Below are 17,845 nucleotides of genomic sequence, written 5' to 3'. Positions count from 1 at the left end.
AGTTTAAAAAAACAGCAAAGCTAAACAAATAAATTGTTTCATTTATTTCAAATAGAAATAAGTTACAGTAAGTGTTCAGTAACAAATACAAAATATGTAAAAGAACATGCCCAAATTCTTTTCTTCCTTTTTGAATATTTTTGGTCAAACTGTATGACTCCAGATTGATCACTTTATTGTCCTTCTTTATGACAAATAGTATCATTATTTAGTCCGATCTGATAAACTTACGATGGTATCACAAGTCTAAATAATGTACTATATAACACACAAAGAAATATAATGACTAAAATACTGATTCAACACTTCATCATTTACTTCGTAAAACTAGATTACACATAAAAATCACTACATCTGCTGTCTTATATTTTAAAAATAAATACTGTGGTTTTATCAATATTCATCAAACACTATTTTTTGTAGATTTTGGTATTTAAGCTAATCCTTGAATAGAGATGGTCATCAAAGTAATAAATTTTACAACAATATGTGTATTATACTTTACCGGTACTTGAACCCTTGTCCACAAATTCTTAAATCCATCAAACTGTAATTTTTATTTAATCCTATTGATGTCCATAAATATTAATGAAACCACAAATGCATCTTTTTAACGTACATACCAGTAATTTTTCCACTGAGATTAAAGAGCATTTATTCAGTATGAATTAATCTGAAAGTACAAAAAATCAAGGATGTCTCAACTATTTTCTGTTGATAACTGCAAAGACAAGCTCCCATCGCTATTCCGTATTGCATAGATCACACCCCCTGTATCTTGGGCTGTGACGAGTTCATTGGGCAGTGAGTTCAGATAGATGACCTGCTCCCCAGCACTGTCTAAACAGACCTCATCTGTTGTTTCCTCTATCTGATATTCCTTGACTTCCTCCATTATCTCCGTCTGTGAGTTGGCCTCCGATACAAAGTCCCTTCCTGCAGGGTTTACTGAGGAACTTGCTGCCTGCTCAATCTTGGTGATATCAGAGCTGGCATTTGCTAAGATCTGGAGAAGTTGCTCCTGAGCATCAGAATTCTGCAGTTCATAGGTGGTCTCAGTCTGATAATCTGCCTCTTCAAGCTCTACAGACTCCGGTTCCTGTTTCAATATGGTAACATCTGGTATACCCATAGGTGAGCTTTTGACTTGTGTGTGCACCATATGGTAGGTCTTTGGTTTTCTAATGCTGAGAACCCGTTTATCTGCTCTCATACGAGGACTTTCTCCCTCCTGCATCTTCATGGCTGAGAGTCCTCCAGATATAACTTTGTTATGAACATTCATCATGTGGCGTTTCAAACTTCCCCACCTCTTAACTGTGGTTTGACAAATTTCACACTTGATACTCTTTTCATTGGAGTGAATTAGCATGTGGTTACTCATGTCTGTCCTACAATTGAAATATCTGAAGCAAATGTCACAGTGATGGAGTCTCCCATAGGACTTTGCTTTTTCTATATTTCCAATAGCCAGGGCATGGTTTTGGGAATGTGACTGCCATACTTGATAGATTTTAAAGCTTTTATTGCAGCCCTCCCACTCGCATTCATAAGGACGCTCATCAGAGTGCCGGACTTTCATGTGATACTGTAGGCTACCCATCTGTCTTGTACGATGTCCACATATTTCACAGACACATGGTTTCTCATCTGAATGCATATATTTGGTGTGCAATTTCAAGCTATCTTTTGAACAAAGATATTTCTGGCATATTTTACATTGCAACTCTGGATCATCCTCTCTCTTCTTGTGTGTTCTCAAGTGAATTTTCATATTGTCTTCTCGCCTGAACTTTCTGTCACATACTTCACATTTGAACTTCTTGTTGGCCTCATGAACATCTAGTTTGTGTTGCTTCAAGTCAAAATTATTAGGGAAGCGCAATCCACATTCATTGCACATGACAGGTAAGGATGGATTCAGCTGACTGTTGTTTATTCTTCTGTGGTAGTTGCGGTGACTTTCAAATTCTCTGATTCGCTGGAATGTTTTGTTACAATTTTGACAGAAAAATGGGTAAGTGGTTTCATGGAAAGTTTCCATGTGATTCATAAAGAAGTTGTTGTTATCAAATATTAAATCACAATTCCTCATTGGACAATTTCTCTTCCACACAGGTTGGCAGTTGTTCTCTTTGATATGATGAAGACAGTTTTCCTTAATGAAATATTCCACTCTACAATGGCTGCACTTGTAAACATTTGGTTTCTTCTTTTTGCTCACTGTAATTAGCGTCCTCATTACCTCCTCCGAACTTTTCTGTAAACCATCATGCCTTGTTTGTTTCATATGCTTGATAAGGAATGCAATATCATCAAAAGTTTCTTCACAAGTGTAACACTTGAACACCGAACCTTTCACAAAGTTATCATGTATTTTGTAGGTTCTCTCATTGACTTTCAAAGCCACTGACAGAGGATTGAATCCAGCCATTTTTTTCTTAATCTTGACAGTTTTTCTCATTTCATCATTACTAGAATGACTGTTGTCTTCATTAGAATCGTCTACTTCATTTTCATCTAAGATGTCCGAGCTTTGATCTTCAGTTTCGACTCTCTTTGAGCTTGACAAGTCATCTGCATGCATCAGTTCTACATGTTTTTCTAGCATTTTTGTGGTTTTGAACTTTCCTTCACACTGTTGGCAATCATACAAAATTTCCTCTTTCCTTTTTTCTGCTAGGCTCTTCTTCTCTTCCTTTCTTTTTGGTGACTCTGACACAGTGTCGTGTTTACCTAATGAGACTAGAATGTCCGTTTCTTCCTCTAATATCTTAGACCACACCTCTGGGTGATTTATTCGAAGGTGATTTTCAATCAATTCCTGAGTTGAAAATTTCTCCCCACAAGTCTGACAAATGTGATGCCCCTTTCTCTTCTTGGGTATAGTCTGAGTTTCACATGAGTTTTCTGTACCTGAAGCTTCCAAACTCTCTGTTATCTCAGTTATTTCTTGTATTTCATCCTTACCATGTGTAGACTCTTTCCATTCCTCATCTTTCTCTTCTACTGCTACCTTTGTTTGACTGATGCATTTTGCGTTACTCACATTAGTTTTGGATGGTGACTTGGCAGGCACGTCAATGGTGACACTTTCAGGACTTGTGCCACGTATCTTTTTCTTTTTTTCTAAGGAGACGTAGCCAAGTGATTCAAGTGTTTTTCTTTTGACTCTTCTCCCTAATTGCAAAAGATATTACATGTACCATCTATTACTACATTAAAATCAAACTGCAATTTGTAAATAAAATACAAACAATTTGACAACTAATTAATGTCTGGGGAAGATTTTTTATAACCTGCAATTACTTTCTCATACTTACCACTTCTTGTAACTTTACATTCTGTTTCTGCCTCTGAGTTGTCAGCTGTAAAATATAAATACATTACAATGTAACAAATGGTAATAATCTTTTTAATACTATTAGTCTGCCAAAGCTTAAAAAGGTATACATCTGTTGCTGAGAAAAACTTGACAGAAATTTGTCACAGGCAGACACACATACAAATACCAGTATTAACGTAGTATAACAGTATACACCTGTTTTCTTTAGCGCAAGGGTATCTGATAGCTGATCTGACAAGTTTAATGAGCCAAGTTTAATGAGTTTATTGCTGAAAGAAGAAGTCCTTGTAATTACCTGACAGAGACAAATATATGACAGATAAGATGTTTCATTCCTATATACTATAATAATCAAAGTGAGAAACAGTGACATTTTGAACCTTGGAAATCTCTGAGTTTTTTTTCATACATGTGACAAGTCAAGACACATTACTCTGCAACTGTAAAACAGAGAATATGTGGCATTCCTATTGACTACGACCAATATTGAAGTGATTGGAAGGGCTGAGATGATACATCGTTTCCTGTATTGATATGAATCACGATATTTGTGTCAAGATACAATACATGTACATATCATAATCATTTCCTTTTGATAAAAAAGTTATATTTCATAAAGTCATATTATTTTTAATTGAAGCCTTGAAAGAAACAGCTTTACATTTCCATTGTATGGTTACCATTTTTAATGCACTGTAGTCTTGGGAAATAGATGTATTTAATTGTGAGTTTTCACTGAAAAATATTTCATGTGTAAATCACGAAATAGTTTCTCTGTATTGATATTTGCACATATCATATAGATCCTGATATAGATCATGATGATATAGATCCCTATGATATAGATCATATATATCATCTGCACATTATACAGTGAAACTTCTCAAAACCGGCACCCATGAAAACCAGCACCCCCTCAATATCGGTCGATTTAAAAAGTCCCGGCCAGCTCTCTCTTTATTTCTTTTATAGAAAACCGGCACCCCCTGAATTCCGGACACCAGCCGTTTTTTATCGGCAGGTGTGAAAACAGCAGGTACACCGACTCGACAGTGTCAGTGTGATAGGTGCTAATTATGCGTGTTGAATATGGCTTTATAACGAGTTGTTTAATAAATGTTGTTATATTAAATAATTGAGAAATCGTGTTTTTTGTGTTTATTATTGTTTTATTTTTTAATTCATCGATTCGATTTGTATTTAGTTATTGTATTTTATTTTATACTACACTGAGTAAAGATTAGAACTCGGCAACAAATCGAACGTCAATGATACAAGTGGCATAACTGTTAAAAATAACAAATTCTTGATTTGACTTTTTTAAATGTTTCATCTACTTGATTTTTTTTTACATTCACACCAAAAAAATTATTTTCATATCAGATGTTTCCAAAACTAATATATTTTATCAGAATTTCAATGTAAGCGCAATTTGATATAAGCGACCTTTCACAGAAAATTTGACATATGAGTTTGTACACACGTAAATGTACAACGTTGGTGTTCTATCTTTGTGATCATGTTTGTGCAATGCTTTTACATATCGACTTTGAAATATTATACAATCATTGTTATCATGTTTAGTTCATTTTCAATATAAATTTTTTTTAAAAACCAAATCTTATTACTGACTATAGGCTACACAAAGCATTATACATGTACATCTATACATGTATTGTATTTATATAAATGGCTTAAACAGAGACATAATTTCCTTGACAATGGCTAGTTTTAACTGAACCTCAGTAAACCAGCACCCCCTGTAAACCGGCCCTTTTGTCCGGTCCGGTAGCCTGCCGGTTTAGAGAAGTTTCACTGTATTGATATTATCGATATTGAATATCTTGTCCCATCCCTAGAAATTGGTGACATTTTGAATCTGGGAAATCTCCGGCTCTTCTAACTTGCATAACAAAGGAAGGGAGAATACTCTACATAGAGTTTAGTCTTGTGGAAATTTGGAAAAAATAAGAACAAAAGGTTGTCTTCAAAAGCAATAAGATCACAGTTTTAATGTTTGAATGTTCTACAATTTGATTGAGCAAGTAAATCTCTAACAACCGTTATTTAATACAACAAGCAATCATACTAGTTAAGATGTTAAGTTTTGGTGAAGTTTTAAACTAAGAACTTCTCAGTCTTACTATTTGCTGTTATGTCTTCCTCTGTTATCTCATCATCTTCCTCCAAATGGGGGTCTTCATCCTTTTCAACAATTTCTAATTTCTTTGCCACTGAAATATTAGCATATTTTCCAAATTCAAACATACTAGAATTTTTATCATTATAAAATGTAGAAAGAACCAGTGTTTTGAGTGTATTCGTAATCAATAAATGAAATGTTTCCACTTTATCTGAAATCTGTTAGTGAAAAAGGGAATGGTACATGTATTGATATAAGAAGAAATATCTTTTATTTGATATAAATATTTTTAATTTCATGATTTGCAACAATCTTTCCTAGCCAAGGTTGACAATTCACAGTGTTTCTCTTTTAAAGCAACATTGATTGTCACCTTTGGCTTGCAAAGGGGCCTCAATGAACACACAAAAACTTTAAACTCAAAAATACCCAAAATGAGTTAAAAATGTAGGAACTGATCTTTTTTTTTTTTTTTTACTGAAATATGGATTAGTACCCTAATTTGCCAAATAAATTATGCAGTTGTGTGTAATACGCAACCCCCCCCCCCTTTTGGGCATGAAAATACGTAAAAAACAAAAAAAAACCAAAAAACATAGTTCAGATGTAAAATATGCACCAAGACTTTTGACCAACATGTCATTGTAATTCAGGGAAAAAAGAAAAATTTTACACGCTTCAGACGCAGATTTTTAAAAAGGTCTTTAAGTTGACTTTCTGCATGGTTATCTTCAAACAGATCAAAGGGGTGACCGATCAGAGACAACAGGTTATTCACTCAAGGTGTTACATTTCTTTGCCCAACAGTGGTAAGTGCACATGTACAACAATGGCTTCGATACTGACGATACGGCCAAAGAGGTTTTAACAAGAGGCCCAGGGGCCACATCGCTCACCTGAGCAACAATTGCCTTAATTCTGATCAAATTAGCATTACAGTATCAAAATATCTTGACAACTAAGTACAGTAGATCTTGCTAAAAAAAATAGAAAATCTGTCAATTTTTATCCACCTCTTTTTTTGGGTAAATACCAAGCCCCTTTTGTTGTTGTACCTGTAAGAAGATTTTTCTCTATTCCAATTTACCCCCCCCCCCCCCTCCATTTCGTGGCCCCCCCTTTTCTCTAGGGAATCATGGTTTCATCAAACTTAAATCTGCATAACCTGTGCTTTCACACTAAGTACTGAGTTTTGGACCGAAAACTTTCCCAGAATATTTTTAAAGATTTTTCTCTATATATTCCTATGTAAAAATTCAAACTGCCGTCACGGCCCAGCCCTATCACTAGGGACTGTGATTTTGCAAACTTGAATTTACACTATCCGAGGATGCCTCTACACAAGTTTAGGCTTTTCTGGCCAAATAGTCTTTAAAAAGAAGATATTAAAGATTTTCTCTATATATTCCTATGTAAAAATTCATCCCCCATTGTGGCCTCACCATACCCCATGACTATTATTTAAACAAACTTGAATCTTTACGATCTTGGGATGCTTCCACTTAAATTTGGGCTTTCCTGGCCTTATAGTTTTGAGAAGAAGATTTTTAAAGATTTTCTCTATATATAAAAATTTATCCCCCATTGTGGCCCCGCCCCACCCCCAGGGACCATGATTTGAACAAACTTGAATCTACATTATCTGAGGATGGTTACAATTTGAGCTTTCTTGGCCATAAAGTTTTGAAAAGAAATTTTTTTAAAGATTTTCTCTATATATTCCTATATAAAAATTTATCCCCTAATTGTGGCCCCACCCTACCCCTGGGGACCATGATTTGAACAAACTTGAATCTACACTATCTGAGGATGCTTCCACTCAAATTTAAGCTTTTCTGGCCTTATAGTTTTTGAGAAGAAGATTTTTTAAAAAAAATTCGATATATTCCTATGTAAAACATGACCCCCCTCTTGTGGCCCCATCCTACCCCCGGGGACCATAATTTGAACAAACTTGAATCTACACTACCTGAGGATGCTTCCATTTTAATTTGAGCTTTTCTGGCCTGATAGTTTTTTAGAAGAAGATTTTTAAAGATTTTGTCTATATATTTCTATGTAAAACTTGATCCCCTAATTGTGGCCCCACCCTACCCCTGGGAACCATGATTTGAACAAACTTGAATCTACACTATCTGAGGATGCTTCCACTCAAATTTAAGCTTTTCTGACCTTATAGTTTTTGAGAAGAAGATTTTTTAAAAAAAATTCTGTATATTCCTATGTAAAACATGACCCCCCTCTTGTGGCCCCACCCTACCCCCGGGGACCATAATTTGAACAAACTTGAATCTACACTACCTGAGGATGCTTCCATTTTAATTTGAGCTTTTCTGGCCTGATAGTTTTTTAGAAGAAGATTTTTAAAGATTTTGTCTATATATTTCTATGTAAAACTTGATCCCCTAATTGTGGCCCCACCCTAGCCCCGGAGACCATGATTTGAACAAACTTGAATCTACACTACCTGAGGAAGCTTCCACTTTTATTTGAGCTTTTCTGGCCTAATAATTTTTTAGAAGAAGATTTTTAAAGATTTTCTCTATATATTCCTATGTAAAACTTGATCCCCCCATTGTGGCCCCACCCTACCCCTGGGGACCATGATTTGAACAAACTTGAATCTACACTATCTGAGGAAGCTTCCACTTTGATTTGAGCTTCTCTGGCCTAATAATGTTTTAGAAGAAGATTTTTAAAGATTTTCTCTATATATTCCTATGTAAAACTTGATCCCCCCATTGTGGCCCCACCCTACCCCTGGGGACCATGATTTGAACAAACTTGAATCTACACTACCTGAGGAGGCTCCCATTTTAATTTGAGCTTTTCTGGCCTGATAGTTTTTTAGAAGAAGATTTTTAAGGATTTTGTCTATATATTTCTATGTAAAACTTGATCCCCCCATTGTGGCCCCTCCCTACCCCTGGGGACCATAATTTGAACAAACTTGAATCTACACTACCTGAGGATGCCGCCACACAAGTTTGAGCTTTTCAGGCCGAATAGTTTTTGAGAAGAAGATTTTTGAAAAATACCAACAAATTTTCAATAATTCTCAATTATCTCCCCTTTAAAGAGGGCATGGCCCTTCATTTGAACAAACTTGAATCCCCTTCACCTAGTGGTGCTTTGTGCCAAATTTGGTTGAAATCTGCCCAGTGGTTCTTGAGAAGAAGATGAAAATGTGAAAAGTTTACAACGCCAACGCCGACAACGACGACAGACAACGGACAAATTGTGATCAGAAAAGCTCACTTGAGCCTTTGGCTCAGGTGAGCTAAAAATAAAGTGAGACAAATCTTCGAAATGAGTTAATAGTAATTGATCATGTGCCAGGGGCTGACAAATACATTTTTTAAGCACTTGCCCTCGGGCAAGTGACAAGGCAAAATTTACTTGCCCTACCTCAATATCTACTAGCCCAAACAAATTCTTTATTGTGATTAAAAATAACAATACACATACCATACGATGTTTTTGCCCTTCACTTTAAATTTTTCCACTTTTAATACGGGTACTCTTCATAAAATATATAGTTTTGATTCAACATCTCTTCCTCTTGGTTTTCTCGAGAGTGTGTTAAAAAATCAACACATAACATGTTGATATTTAGTTGGATTTGTTTTAAAGGTAAAAAACAAACATTTTATAAACAGTTTTGGGTGTTTTGATAATTTTTATCACCTTAGGTGAATGTCCGAGATAATAGGTCACAAGCGCACACGTCTTCACGGCCATGATTTCATTTAGGCCACAGAGGTGTTAAAAACAAAGGTGAAATGAATCATTAGGAGTTGTATCTAATCATATTAAGCCTGATATTTTAATTCTAAAAAAGTTCTAGGCTATGATTATGATTAGCGAGTGATAACGGGCACACATCTATTTTTAACATCAGTTATGGCGGCGTACATGGAGACGGTGAACACAGCTCAAAGAAGTCGAACATAGAATAAATAGCTCAAATTGATGTTAGATTGTCAGATTATAATTAAAACAGTTTTTGCAATTAAACACTTTAACAAAGATTAAATTAGTTTTAAACATTATGATAAACAAACACAAGAACAGTGGAACTGAAGAACAGTAGTTAGAATTTTATTTCATTATGATATAGCCTATGCTGCACCTGAAAAAAAAACCCCGTCAAAATCATATTGTGGTGTACAGTATGATTTGAGCACCCTTACATCGTAAAGAATTTTCTAGAAAAAAGTGAGTATTATGTTCAGCAAAATACGGTACTTTCATTTTCAGTACATATGCAAAAGTTTAAAAAGTCACTTGCCCAGGGGCAAGTCCCTACCAATTTTTTACTTGCCCGATCGGAAAAACCACTTGCCCCGGGCGTCGGGCAATCGGATTTGTCAGCCCCTGATGTGCTTACAATGTAAAATGAATTCAAAAAAACACTTGATAGCAATCAGGCCTGCAATCTGGATCTACTGCACATATCCTATTATAACATTTGTAGTATGGGCGTACACAGAGATGGTGAAGGAAAAGCTCTGACTGCCGAGTAAACAATTTATATTGGTTTTAAATTACAATTTTGATACAATTTATCTATCATCAGATTAAAAGCAACACACTTTTTTATTGAATATGCCTAAACTAAAATTTTTAATTGTTCAAAATGTGATAAACAAAGAGACATTTTCGTATTAAGGCAATGTACTGAATTACGATATACTTTTTACCAGTACTTGTTTAAAAGAGTCTCAAAATTGTGATGTATAATATGCACCCCTTTCTCACAAACTTGTTGAGAAAAAAAAGTGTGTATTATATTTGGCAAATTACGGTAATCACCTTTAGGTGGTCTTCCCCTTTTCCGCTTGGGTTTAATGACATCAGAAACTTCTGGGATGATGTTTTGATCTCTACTGGATGGAGTTTGTTCCACTTCTGACTTTACATTCACATCTCCTGTAAACAAACATTGAATATGAAGTTAGCACAATTTGGCCAAATAGAAAGAAATATGCTAAGATTGGAAGGACGGACAGATGGAAAGACAAACTGATCACTTTCCAGCCTCATTCTCACTATAGGGCTACCACAGAGCTGGGTCCTAATTAAAACTGATATGTTCTAGTCATTTTCTAGAAAGTGGAATTAGAATGTGTTGCAACATTCCATGATTTTAATTCATAAGTGCTTGATTTTATGGTCACATGAAAATGAGTCTTATGGTAAATTAAATAGTGTTTACCAAAACAAAACTTGTGGAATCTCATTGCTAGGCCCTCATCTTGTACAAGAAAATCCTTTCCTTTTTCAGATCCAAGGATGTGTATGGTAGTACCGTTTGCAGTGATCAACAAACTTTCCTCTTCGCTGCTATGCAACTTAACAAGCTTCAAGAATAAACATAACATTATATGTACATGATTCATCATGCATAGATCAACAATCAAAATGTATACATATCAGAAGTGCCTTGACAGGGCAAAGAGCACAAAAAGCCAGTGGTCCCATTCCTAATAATATCATTGAGCCATTTGACATTCCTGGAGCAAAGGAAGCATAGATACAGTAGTCTTCATATGACATATATTTTCCTTCTAATTAAGTTACATATAAGACATATGTCTTTTTCTTTGATATTTATAAATTGAAGAAGGCAGTTAGGCTTTAATAACATATTGTTTGACGATCAGAAAATGTGTTTGTTACAAAATGTCCAGTACAGTCGTTTTACTGGTAACTAATATTTGCCAGTATCGATTAATTTTTAAAAAAATTATTGGTGAAAAACAAAGTTAATGTTTTAAAAAATCCAAGCTAAGTAATTATAATACAGAAATAAATATTCGACCAGTGTGTGGAGTTGTTTGACATTTTAACGATTATTTACCGTATTGTTTACAAATTAAAAAGGTGACCCAGATATGAACTGCCGGAAGTGCAAGACAGAAAAAACGAAAGTGTGAAAACAATTAAACCTAATTAATATGAAAATAAGTTTGTTGTTGACCACTTTTTAGTGGATAATTAGTAATTATAATCCCTTTAATGAGATTATGCACCATATCAAATAATAATGGATCTTTAAATGAAATTACGACTTCAAATAGCACCAAGTGTAGTTTTCCTAGTGTCGGTTCATTGCGACAGAAGTATGATTTGGCTGGATATACTGATAGATATACGGGCAAAACAAAGACAAATGGCAATTACTTATCATCAATTACTACAGGTATTATAAAGTGTTTTCATAAAAATTCCCTGACAAAATAACAATCATATTATTTGTTTAAATAACATATTTCCACAATTATTTTTCCTTCTTCATTTATAAGTCTATCGACATGTACCTCTAGTACATTTTTTAAATTAATCCACCCCAAAAAATATGGTCAGAAGTGATAGAGGGTGCTTGTTTCAATACTAGAAAATGTATTCAAAACTAGGAAAATGGAGGGGGTGTTGAAATTAGTACATGTATCTCCATAATTCATCCTTTATATTTTCGGAAGTTTGATACTACAGTTTAGAAGGACAAAGAAACGTGATTTAAACCAAAAATAAAAACATTTGGATTCCGATAATAATAGTCGCATGCACGACAAAACCGCATACTGATTCGTTACCGGTAAAATGACTTAATGAAAAGTTTAAGTTTAGTTTTTTGAGGAAATTTGTCAAGGTGACCTCCAACAATGTAGCCAATGGGAAATAACTCCTGCTAAAATTGCATCCATCAAAGTGAATTTGTACGTTGTTGGGGCCATTTTTTCAAATCTAAATTTTTGTTGTTCTTTTACATCCCTTAAATGAAGATGACAATGATAGTAGAGATTGATGAATTTATCAAAATTAATAAATATCTGCAAGCACTTCACAGCAAAGTTTCGGAATGTGTCACACAGTGCAACAAATGAATACATGTATCATATTAAGGTTCCTCCACACCATATGACCTGTACTTTTTTGGAAGTACATCACAACATGGCGAATTCACAGTATTGCTCTGGCTAAAATATTGATCAATTTGAGTGTCGTACTTTGTAGCTCAGTAAGTTATAATCATCTGACAGCCAATCTTCATGTGCCGGTTCAAGTCTAACAGGAGCTTTTATTTTCGTTCATTGACTTGCACAAAGTTCTTAAATTTTACATTTTTAAAAAAAAAATTGAAATTGTTTTCTTCTATTTACAAGTTGTATGCATATAAGAATATCATACCTTTACATTATACATAAGTTTTTTTTGTTTTGATAACATTTATCAAGGTGTGTGGAGGAACCTTAACCCATTCTTTATAAGTACCGTACATGTACCAGTATGTGTACCGTATGCGCCTAACTGGCCCACTGCATGGAACAATGCCCCATTTCAAGGCTTGTGCCACCTGTATGTGGACTTAATTTTCAAACTTATAGTCAGAAAAAGAAAACAAATGCTTTATGCAGGGGAAAAAATATTTAAATCTTACAAGGGCATCAATGTCGCTGAACATGGAATCCTTCAGCAGTTTTGAAACCACTTCACTGTCCTCTGTCAGGAGTGGTTCCATTCTGTAACCAGTTTGTTACATCAAATGCAACCTGAAAACAAAATAAACAGCTATTAATTTTAAAACTCCAATCCAATATATTTCAGAGAAAATAATTTACAATGCAAAACAGATGATTTACAATAATATTGGTACTGTACTTTTATAAGGAAATGTCAACTGTAATATGTACGTCTTATATTTGGAGTCTGCAAGAAAAAAAACCAAAGTGCATGTGAAAAACTTAAGAAGTGCATTGTACAATTAGAATAATTTTGACCAGCTGTGCAATAAACCTTTTGAATATACTGGTGTCATAAACTGGACCCATATCGGCCGCAACTCCAGGTCAGGTTCTCAAGGGAACATGTAAAAATGTTTTTTAATTTTTACATTTGTTTTTGAAGTATACGCCAGAATACATCCCCTGGTGTTAAACTTGATGCATGTTTTCTTCACTTAAACTTATTTGAACGGTAAACACGAAAGGACTATGTGCTGTATGGTCTAATATCTGCCCCAAATTTTATTAACCAATTTTTAAATATAGTGTCGTATAAAAATCAAATCTTCAGAAATCATTGTACAGTGGACACCTATCACTATAATCTTGATTTTTACCACCATTGCTCATTCACTATTTATATATGACGTCAACTATATGACCTTATTCCCACAAATTTGCAAACAGATGAAAATATTCTCAGTTTTGCTTTATATTTTGCATTCGGAAGTAGAGAGCGCAGGTCTGCTCAAGTAAGATTTTAACATATGTTTTTGATAATTATACACATTATACTAAAAAATGGTACTTGAGCAAACCTGCGCTCAATGTTTCCCAGTCGAAAAATTATCGGAAAACACCCATGCATATTTTGCTTTAAAACATCAATTTATCAAAATTAGGCAATCTTCACGACGTCATTTCTACATTATGACGTCACTGTGGTGATAACCTTTTGCACCCTTTTTTTAATATGATTCTAACTAACTTCACCCTTATTTTTAAAGCGCTTTTTAAAACTTTAATTTTGGGGGCCAAAAATGCATAAAACCGCACATAGTCCTTTTGTTTGTTCAATATGGAAAAAGAGATATCATACAAGTGTTTTCACCACCAAATTTGGGTCAAACTACCAATTAAAGGCTGATATTAGAGTAATTACGTTCATTTATATATGCTTAAACAGAATATTTTCCTCTTTTTATCCCACCCAAAGTTGGATAAAATCAGTCACATTATCAATGATACTAACACTTGATGTCAAATATTTAAACATGAATATGGATGCGTTTTAAAATGTTACATAAAGTAAATAATAAAAAAAAAACCTTATGAATTATTTAATCAACATTCATCACAAGACAAAAACTAATAAATATCACGAGAACCAAGTACTTCAATTAGGAATATGGAATAACTACAATGTTGGTCCGTTTCCGCCATTTTTTACTGGCAAAAATTGTCTGGTCATTGAAGAGTAAAATAAGTCGATATATCACAACATGCCTGTGGAAAATCAAGTCGCGGACCTTGTTAATATAATGAATGATTTGAACTACTTCAAAAACGGCTGAAAACTTACAATCGTAGACGCTGACCTCCTTCGCCACCTATTTTACCTACGCCGGAAGACAGTGGAAAGCGTTGGACAAGTTGTTCTTAAAATAGCTTATAATCAAAGTAGTGAAACTACTCATTGGAGTTGATTCGAGCATTTCCCTAATAGAACCCCGGTCTGACTACATTCCAGTATTAATTACTGCTATAAGATAACAGCCAATGTAGTACTTTAAAATACTATTACAATAGATAGATAGATAGATAGATAGATAGATAGATAGATAGATAGATAGATAGATAGATAGATAGATAGATAGATAGATAGATAGATAGATAGATAGATAGATAGATAGATAGATAGATAGATAGATAGATAGATAGATAGATAGATAGATAGATAGATAGATAGATAGATAGATAGATAGATAGATAGATAGATAGATAGATAGATAGATAGATAGATAGATAGATAGATAGATAGATAGATAGATAGATAGATAGATAGATAGATAGATAGATAGATAGATAGATAGATAGATAGATAGATAGATAGATAGATAGATAGATAGATAGATAGATAGATAGATAGATAGATAGATAGATAGATAGATAGATAGATAGATAGATAGATAGATAGATAGATAGATAGATAGATAGATAGATAGATAGATAGATAGATAGATAGATAGATAGATAGATAGATAGATAGATAGATAGATAGATAGATAGATAGATAGATAGATAGATAGATAGATAGATAGATAGATAGATAGATAGATTATTTGATATCAAGTCATCATACATATACTGAACATACATATTGTACATACAATATTTCAATTTTTATTGGTTATAATTTCATAAACAATGGTGTTTGAAAAACATAAATATTATACCAGTCCAGGATAACCCATGAAAGCTCTAAAGCTTATTTCCAATGGGGTCCTTTCAATAATATGTGAAACATTACTTACATGTATTTAGTTTAGTTTTAACTGAATCACAAAATGTGTTAAATTTGTACATATTACAATCACTGTGCTAGTTATACTATACACAGCGATATAAACTGATCCTGAGTATTCATGTGATAACATTGATAATATATCGGTAAAATTATATAGTATCTAATAGTACAACATATCACTATTTTGTTTTAAATTAATACCCTTTTGCAAAATAAAACTTTTAACTTTTGTTTTAAAAAAATTTCTCTCCATTTGTACATTTAATATGCGATGGTACAAAAAGTTCAGTCTTTAATACCATAATAGTAGAATTTATGTAGATGTCGGCTTGACATGTCTTGACTCAAGGTATAAAAAAATCTTCATTTGAAGATGCTCTTGTGTTTCTTACACTGAGATACATATATAATTATGATCTCAATGTAAAATGTCCATGTAAGTAAGACGGTGCGCTACCATGATAATTGTATATGCTGTCGAAACCTGTCTTCCACATTCAACATATCTAGTGAACTAAGTACTCTATAATTTACAGTATGTAATGGAGATAGGGTTAATATATATTATCTGGCCATCTTGTTTTGACATATTTGTTATTTCTTTTTAAAACATTTTGACAACCCATTACCTTATTCTTTTAAAAAAGGTAATTTTAGGATTCATAACAAAAAATTTGAATGTTGAACACAGCTATAGATTTTTTTAATCCTCTTACAAACGAACGCTCATTATAGTTTTAGACTTTTATCTAGACTTTGCATGGAATGTACTTTTTTATATAATTTGGCCGGGATGTATCAGCATCAAAAGTTTCAAATGTTTACTGACGTTGATTTACAAGTCACACATAGCTGAGCAATAAAATGACGCATTGAAAGGATTAACAAAAATACAAAACGACCAGTTATTAAACAACTATTGAGTAATAGTCATTTTAGCAGGATGTTCATAAAAAGGTAATGTAAACGATTAAGATAAAAAATTAAGTGTGAACAACGGATGTGAATTAAGAAATTAGTAGTACCTTGTGCCTTGGGAGGATTCATTGTGATAAATGCTGTGGCGATACTTTGGAAAGTTTTTAAACACATCCGTTGTTAAGATAAGAAAAGAATTTATTATTAATCAACAAAAGTCCGAAAAACTAAGTTACACAGTATAATAACAAAACGTTCAATATAATTATGTTCACACCGTGTATATACAATTAAGTTCTTCCCATCTATGTGTGGATCTGGAGGGACGTCGGTGCACCACTTTTGAATTCCATTATTAGTTAATTTACATGTAGCTAGTAATCTAAACCGAATGAGCCCCAAAGAGCACCGGCGAAAGTTCGAGTCCATTGATAAAAGAGGTAATGTTATATCATATGTACAGTTAGTGTAGGTTTTCTTACAAATATGAACACCCTATCCCCCCCATGGATTAAGCAAGATTTCTCCCACACCTTATAGAGGGAATTAATGAATTAATATTTTGATTGATTCTTGTTTCAAAAAATGAGGTAGGGGCTGAAAGATCTCTCTCTCTCTCTCTCTCTCTCTCTCTCTCTCTCTCTCGTTTTTAAACTTTATTTATCGACTTGTAGAAGCAGTTATTAATTTTCTGAGCTTAAACATTGTCAATTTTGTATTAAAAGTTGAATATTAATACCAAAAGAGCGCGTCAAACGAATCGGGGCAATCGAATGATTAAAGATCGAAGTGTCTATTATTAAACGCAGCCCATAAGTTTTGTCTGTGATGATCATGATGATCAAACCTTGACGGTGCAAGTCTTGACGGTTGAACATTAAGCAGCGACAGTCTGACGACTGATCAGATAATAGCTGAGCAGCCTACTCTGAATGAAAGGGAATGTATGCAAGAAATAATTATATACACTGCAAAGGAGATTGACAACACGAAAATCGTCTTCACCAACTGGTATTTTATTATATACTGTAGTGATCCTCTGTAAAGTCTGATAATATATTGGTAATAAGGCAGTCAGTCTGGGGACCCCATATTTTATATTGATTTTTCAGTCTAAGTTCAGTATCACCATCTTGTAGGTGCAGGGGTTTTTTCTGGATTAGATATCTCAATTTATCAAGTAAATACCCCTTGCATTGACCAAATAAAGGTAACTTAATGAACAAAAGCAATTTTTGGACAACGCCGAAATATTTCCTAATGTGTTCATCTGCTGTTTAAATGCATATGACATAATCTCTTTTGCTCATTTACGTCATTTGGTCATAGTTTTAACTGAAAATATTTGCACAGATATATGTCGAAAATAATTCATTTGAAATGCCAGTCATGATATTTTGTAC

General features: G+C 33.7%; 1 protein-coding gene across 5 annotated transcripts; it reads right to left on the bottom strand.

The window, feature by feature from the left end:
• Positions 1 to 27: 27 nt before the first annotated feature.
• Positions 28 to 16,633, bottom strand: LOC128156352 (PR domain zinc finger protein 5-like). 5 transcript variants are annotated; one of them, XM_052818453.1, is made up of 8 exons: positions 16,550 to 16,633; positions 13,155 to 13,202; positions 12,934 to 13,045; positions 10,708 to 10,852; positions 10,305 to 10,421; positions 5,491 to 5,580; positions 3,324 to 3,368; positions 28 to 3,180 (listed from the first exon to the last, which is right to left on the bottom strand). In XM_052818453.1, the coding sequence occupies exons 3-8, from the start codon at positions 13,012 to 13,014 to the stop codon at positions 701 to 703; spliced, it is 2,958 nt and encodes a 985-aa protein (XP_052674413.1). In that variant the 5' UTR covers positions 13,015 to 13,045; positions 13,155 to 13,202; positions 16,550 to 16,633; the 3' UTR covers positions 28 to 700. The 5 variants fall into 5 exon arrangements, with proteins under 5 accessions (XP_052674413.1, XP_052674412.1, XP_052674416.1 ...); XM_052818452.1 differs by lacking the exon at positions 16,550 to 16,633 and adding an exon at positions 14,580 to 14,657; XM_052818456.1 differs by lacking the exon at positions 16,550 to 16,633 and adding an exon at positions 14,580 to 14,629 and having other exon boundaries at positions 13,136 to 13,202.
• Positions 16,634 to 17,845: the final 1,212 nt, after the last annotated feature.

Source organism: Crassostrea angulata, chromosome 7 (genome assembly GCF_025612915.1).
Source record: "Crassostrea angulata isolate pt1a10 chromosome 7, ASM2561291v2, whole genome shotgun sequence".
In the NCBI taxonomy this organism is placed as follows: Eukaryota; Metazoa; Mollusca; class Bivalvia; order Ostreida; family Ostreidae; genus Magallana; species Magallana angulata.
The sequence above is the reverse complement of the archived record's forward strand: the minus strand, read 5'-3'. Positions and strand labels throughout refer to the sequence as shown.

Excerpts from the sequence above, each read along its gene's own strand:
- LOC128156352 (XM_052818453.1), bottom strand. The coding sequence starts at position 13,014 with ATGGAACCACTCCTGACAGAGGACAGTGAAGTGGTTTCAAAACTGCTG. Across the intron at positions 10,853-12,933 it reads TCAGCGACATTGATGCCCTT|CTTGTTAAGTTGCATAGCAG; the intron begins GTAAGATTTAAA and ends TTATTCTTGAAG. Across the intron at positions 10,422-10,707 it reads ATTCCACAAGTTTTGTTTTG|GAGATGTGAATGTAAAGTCA; the intron begins GTAAACACTATT and ends GTTTGTTTACAG.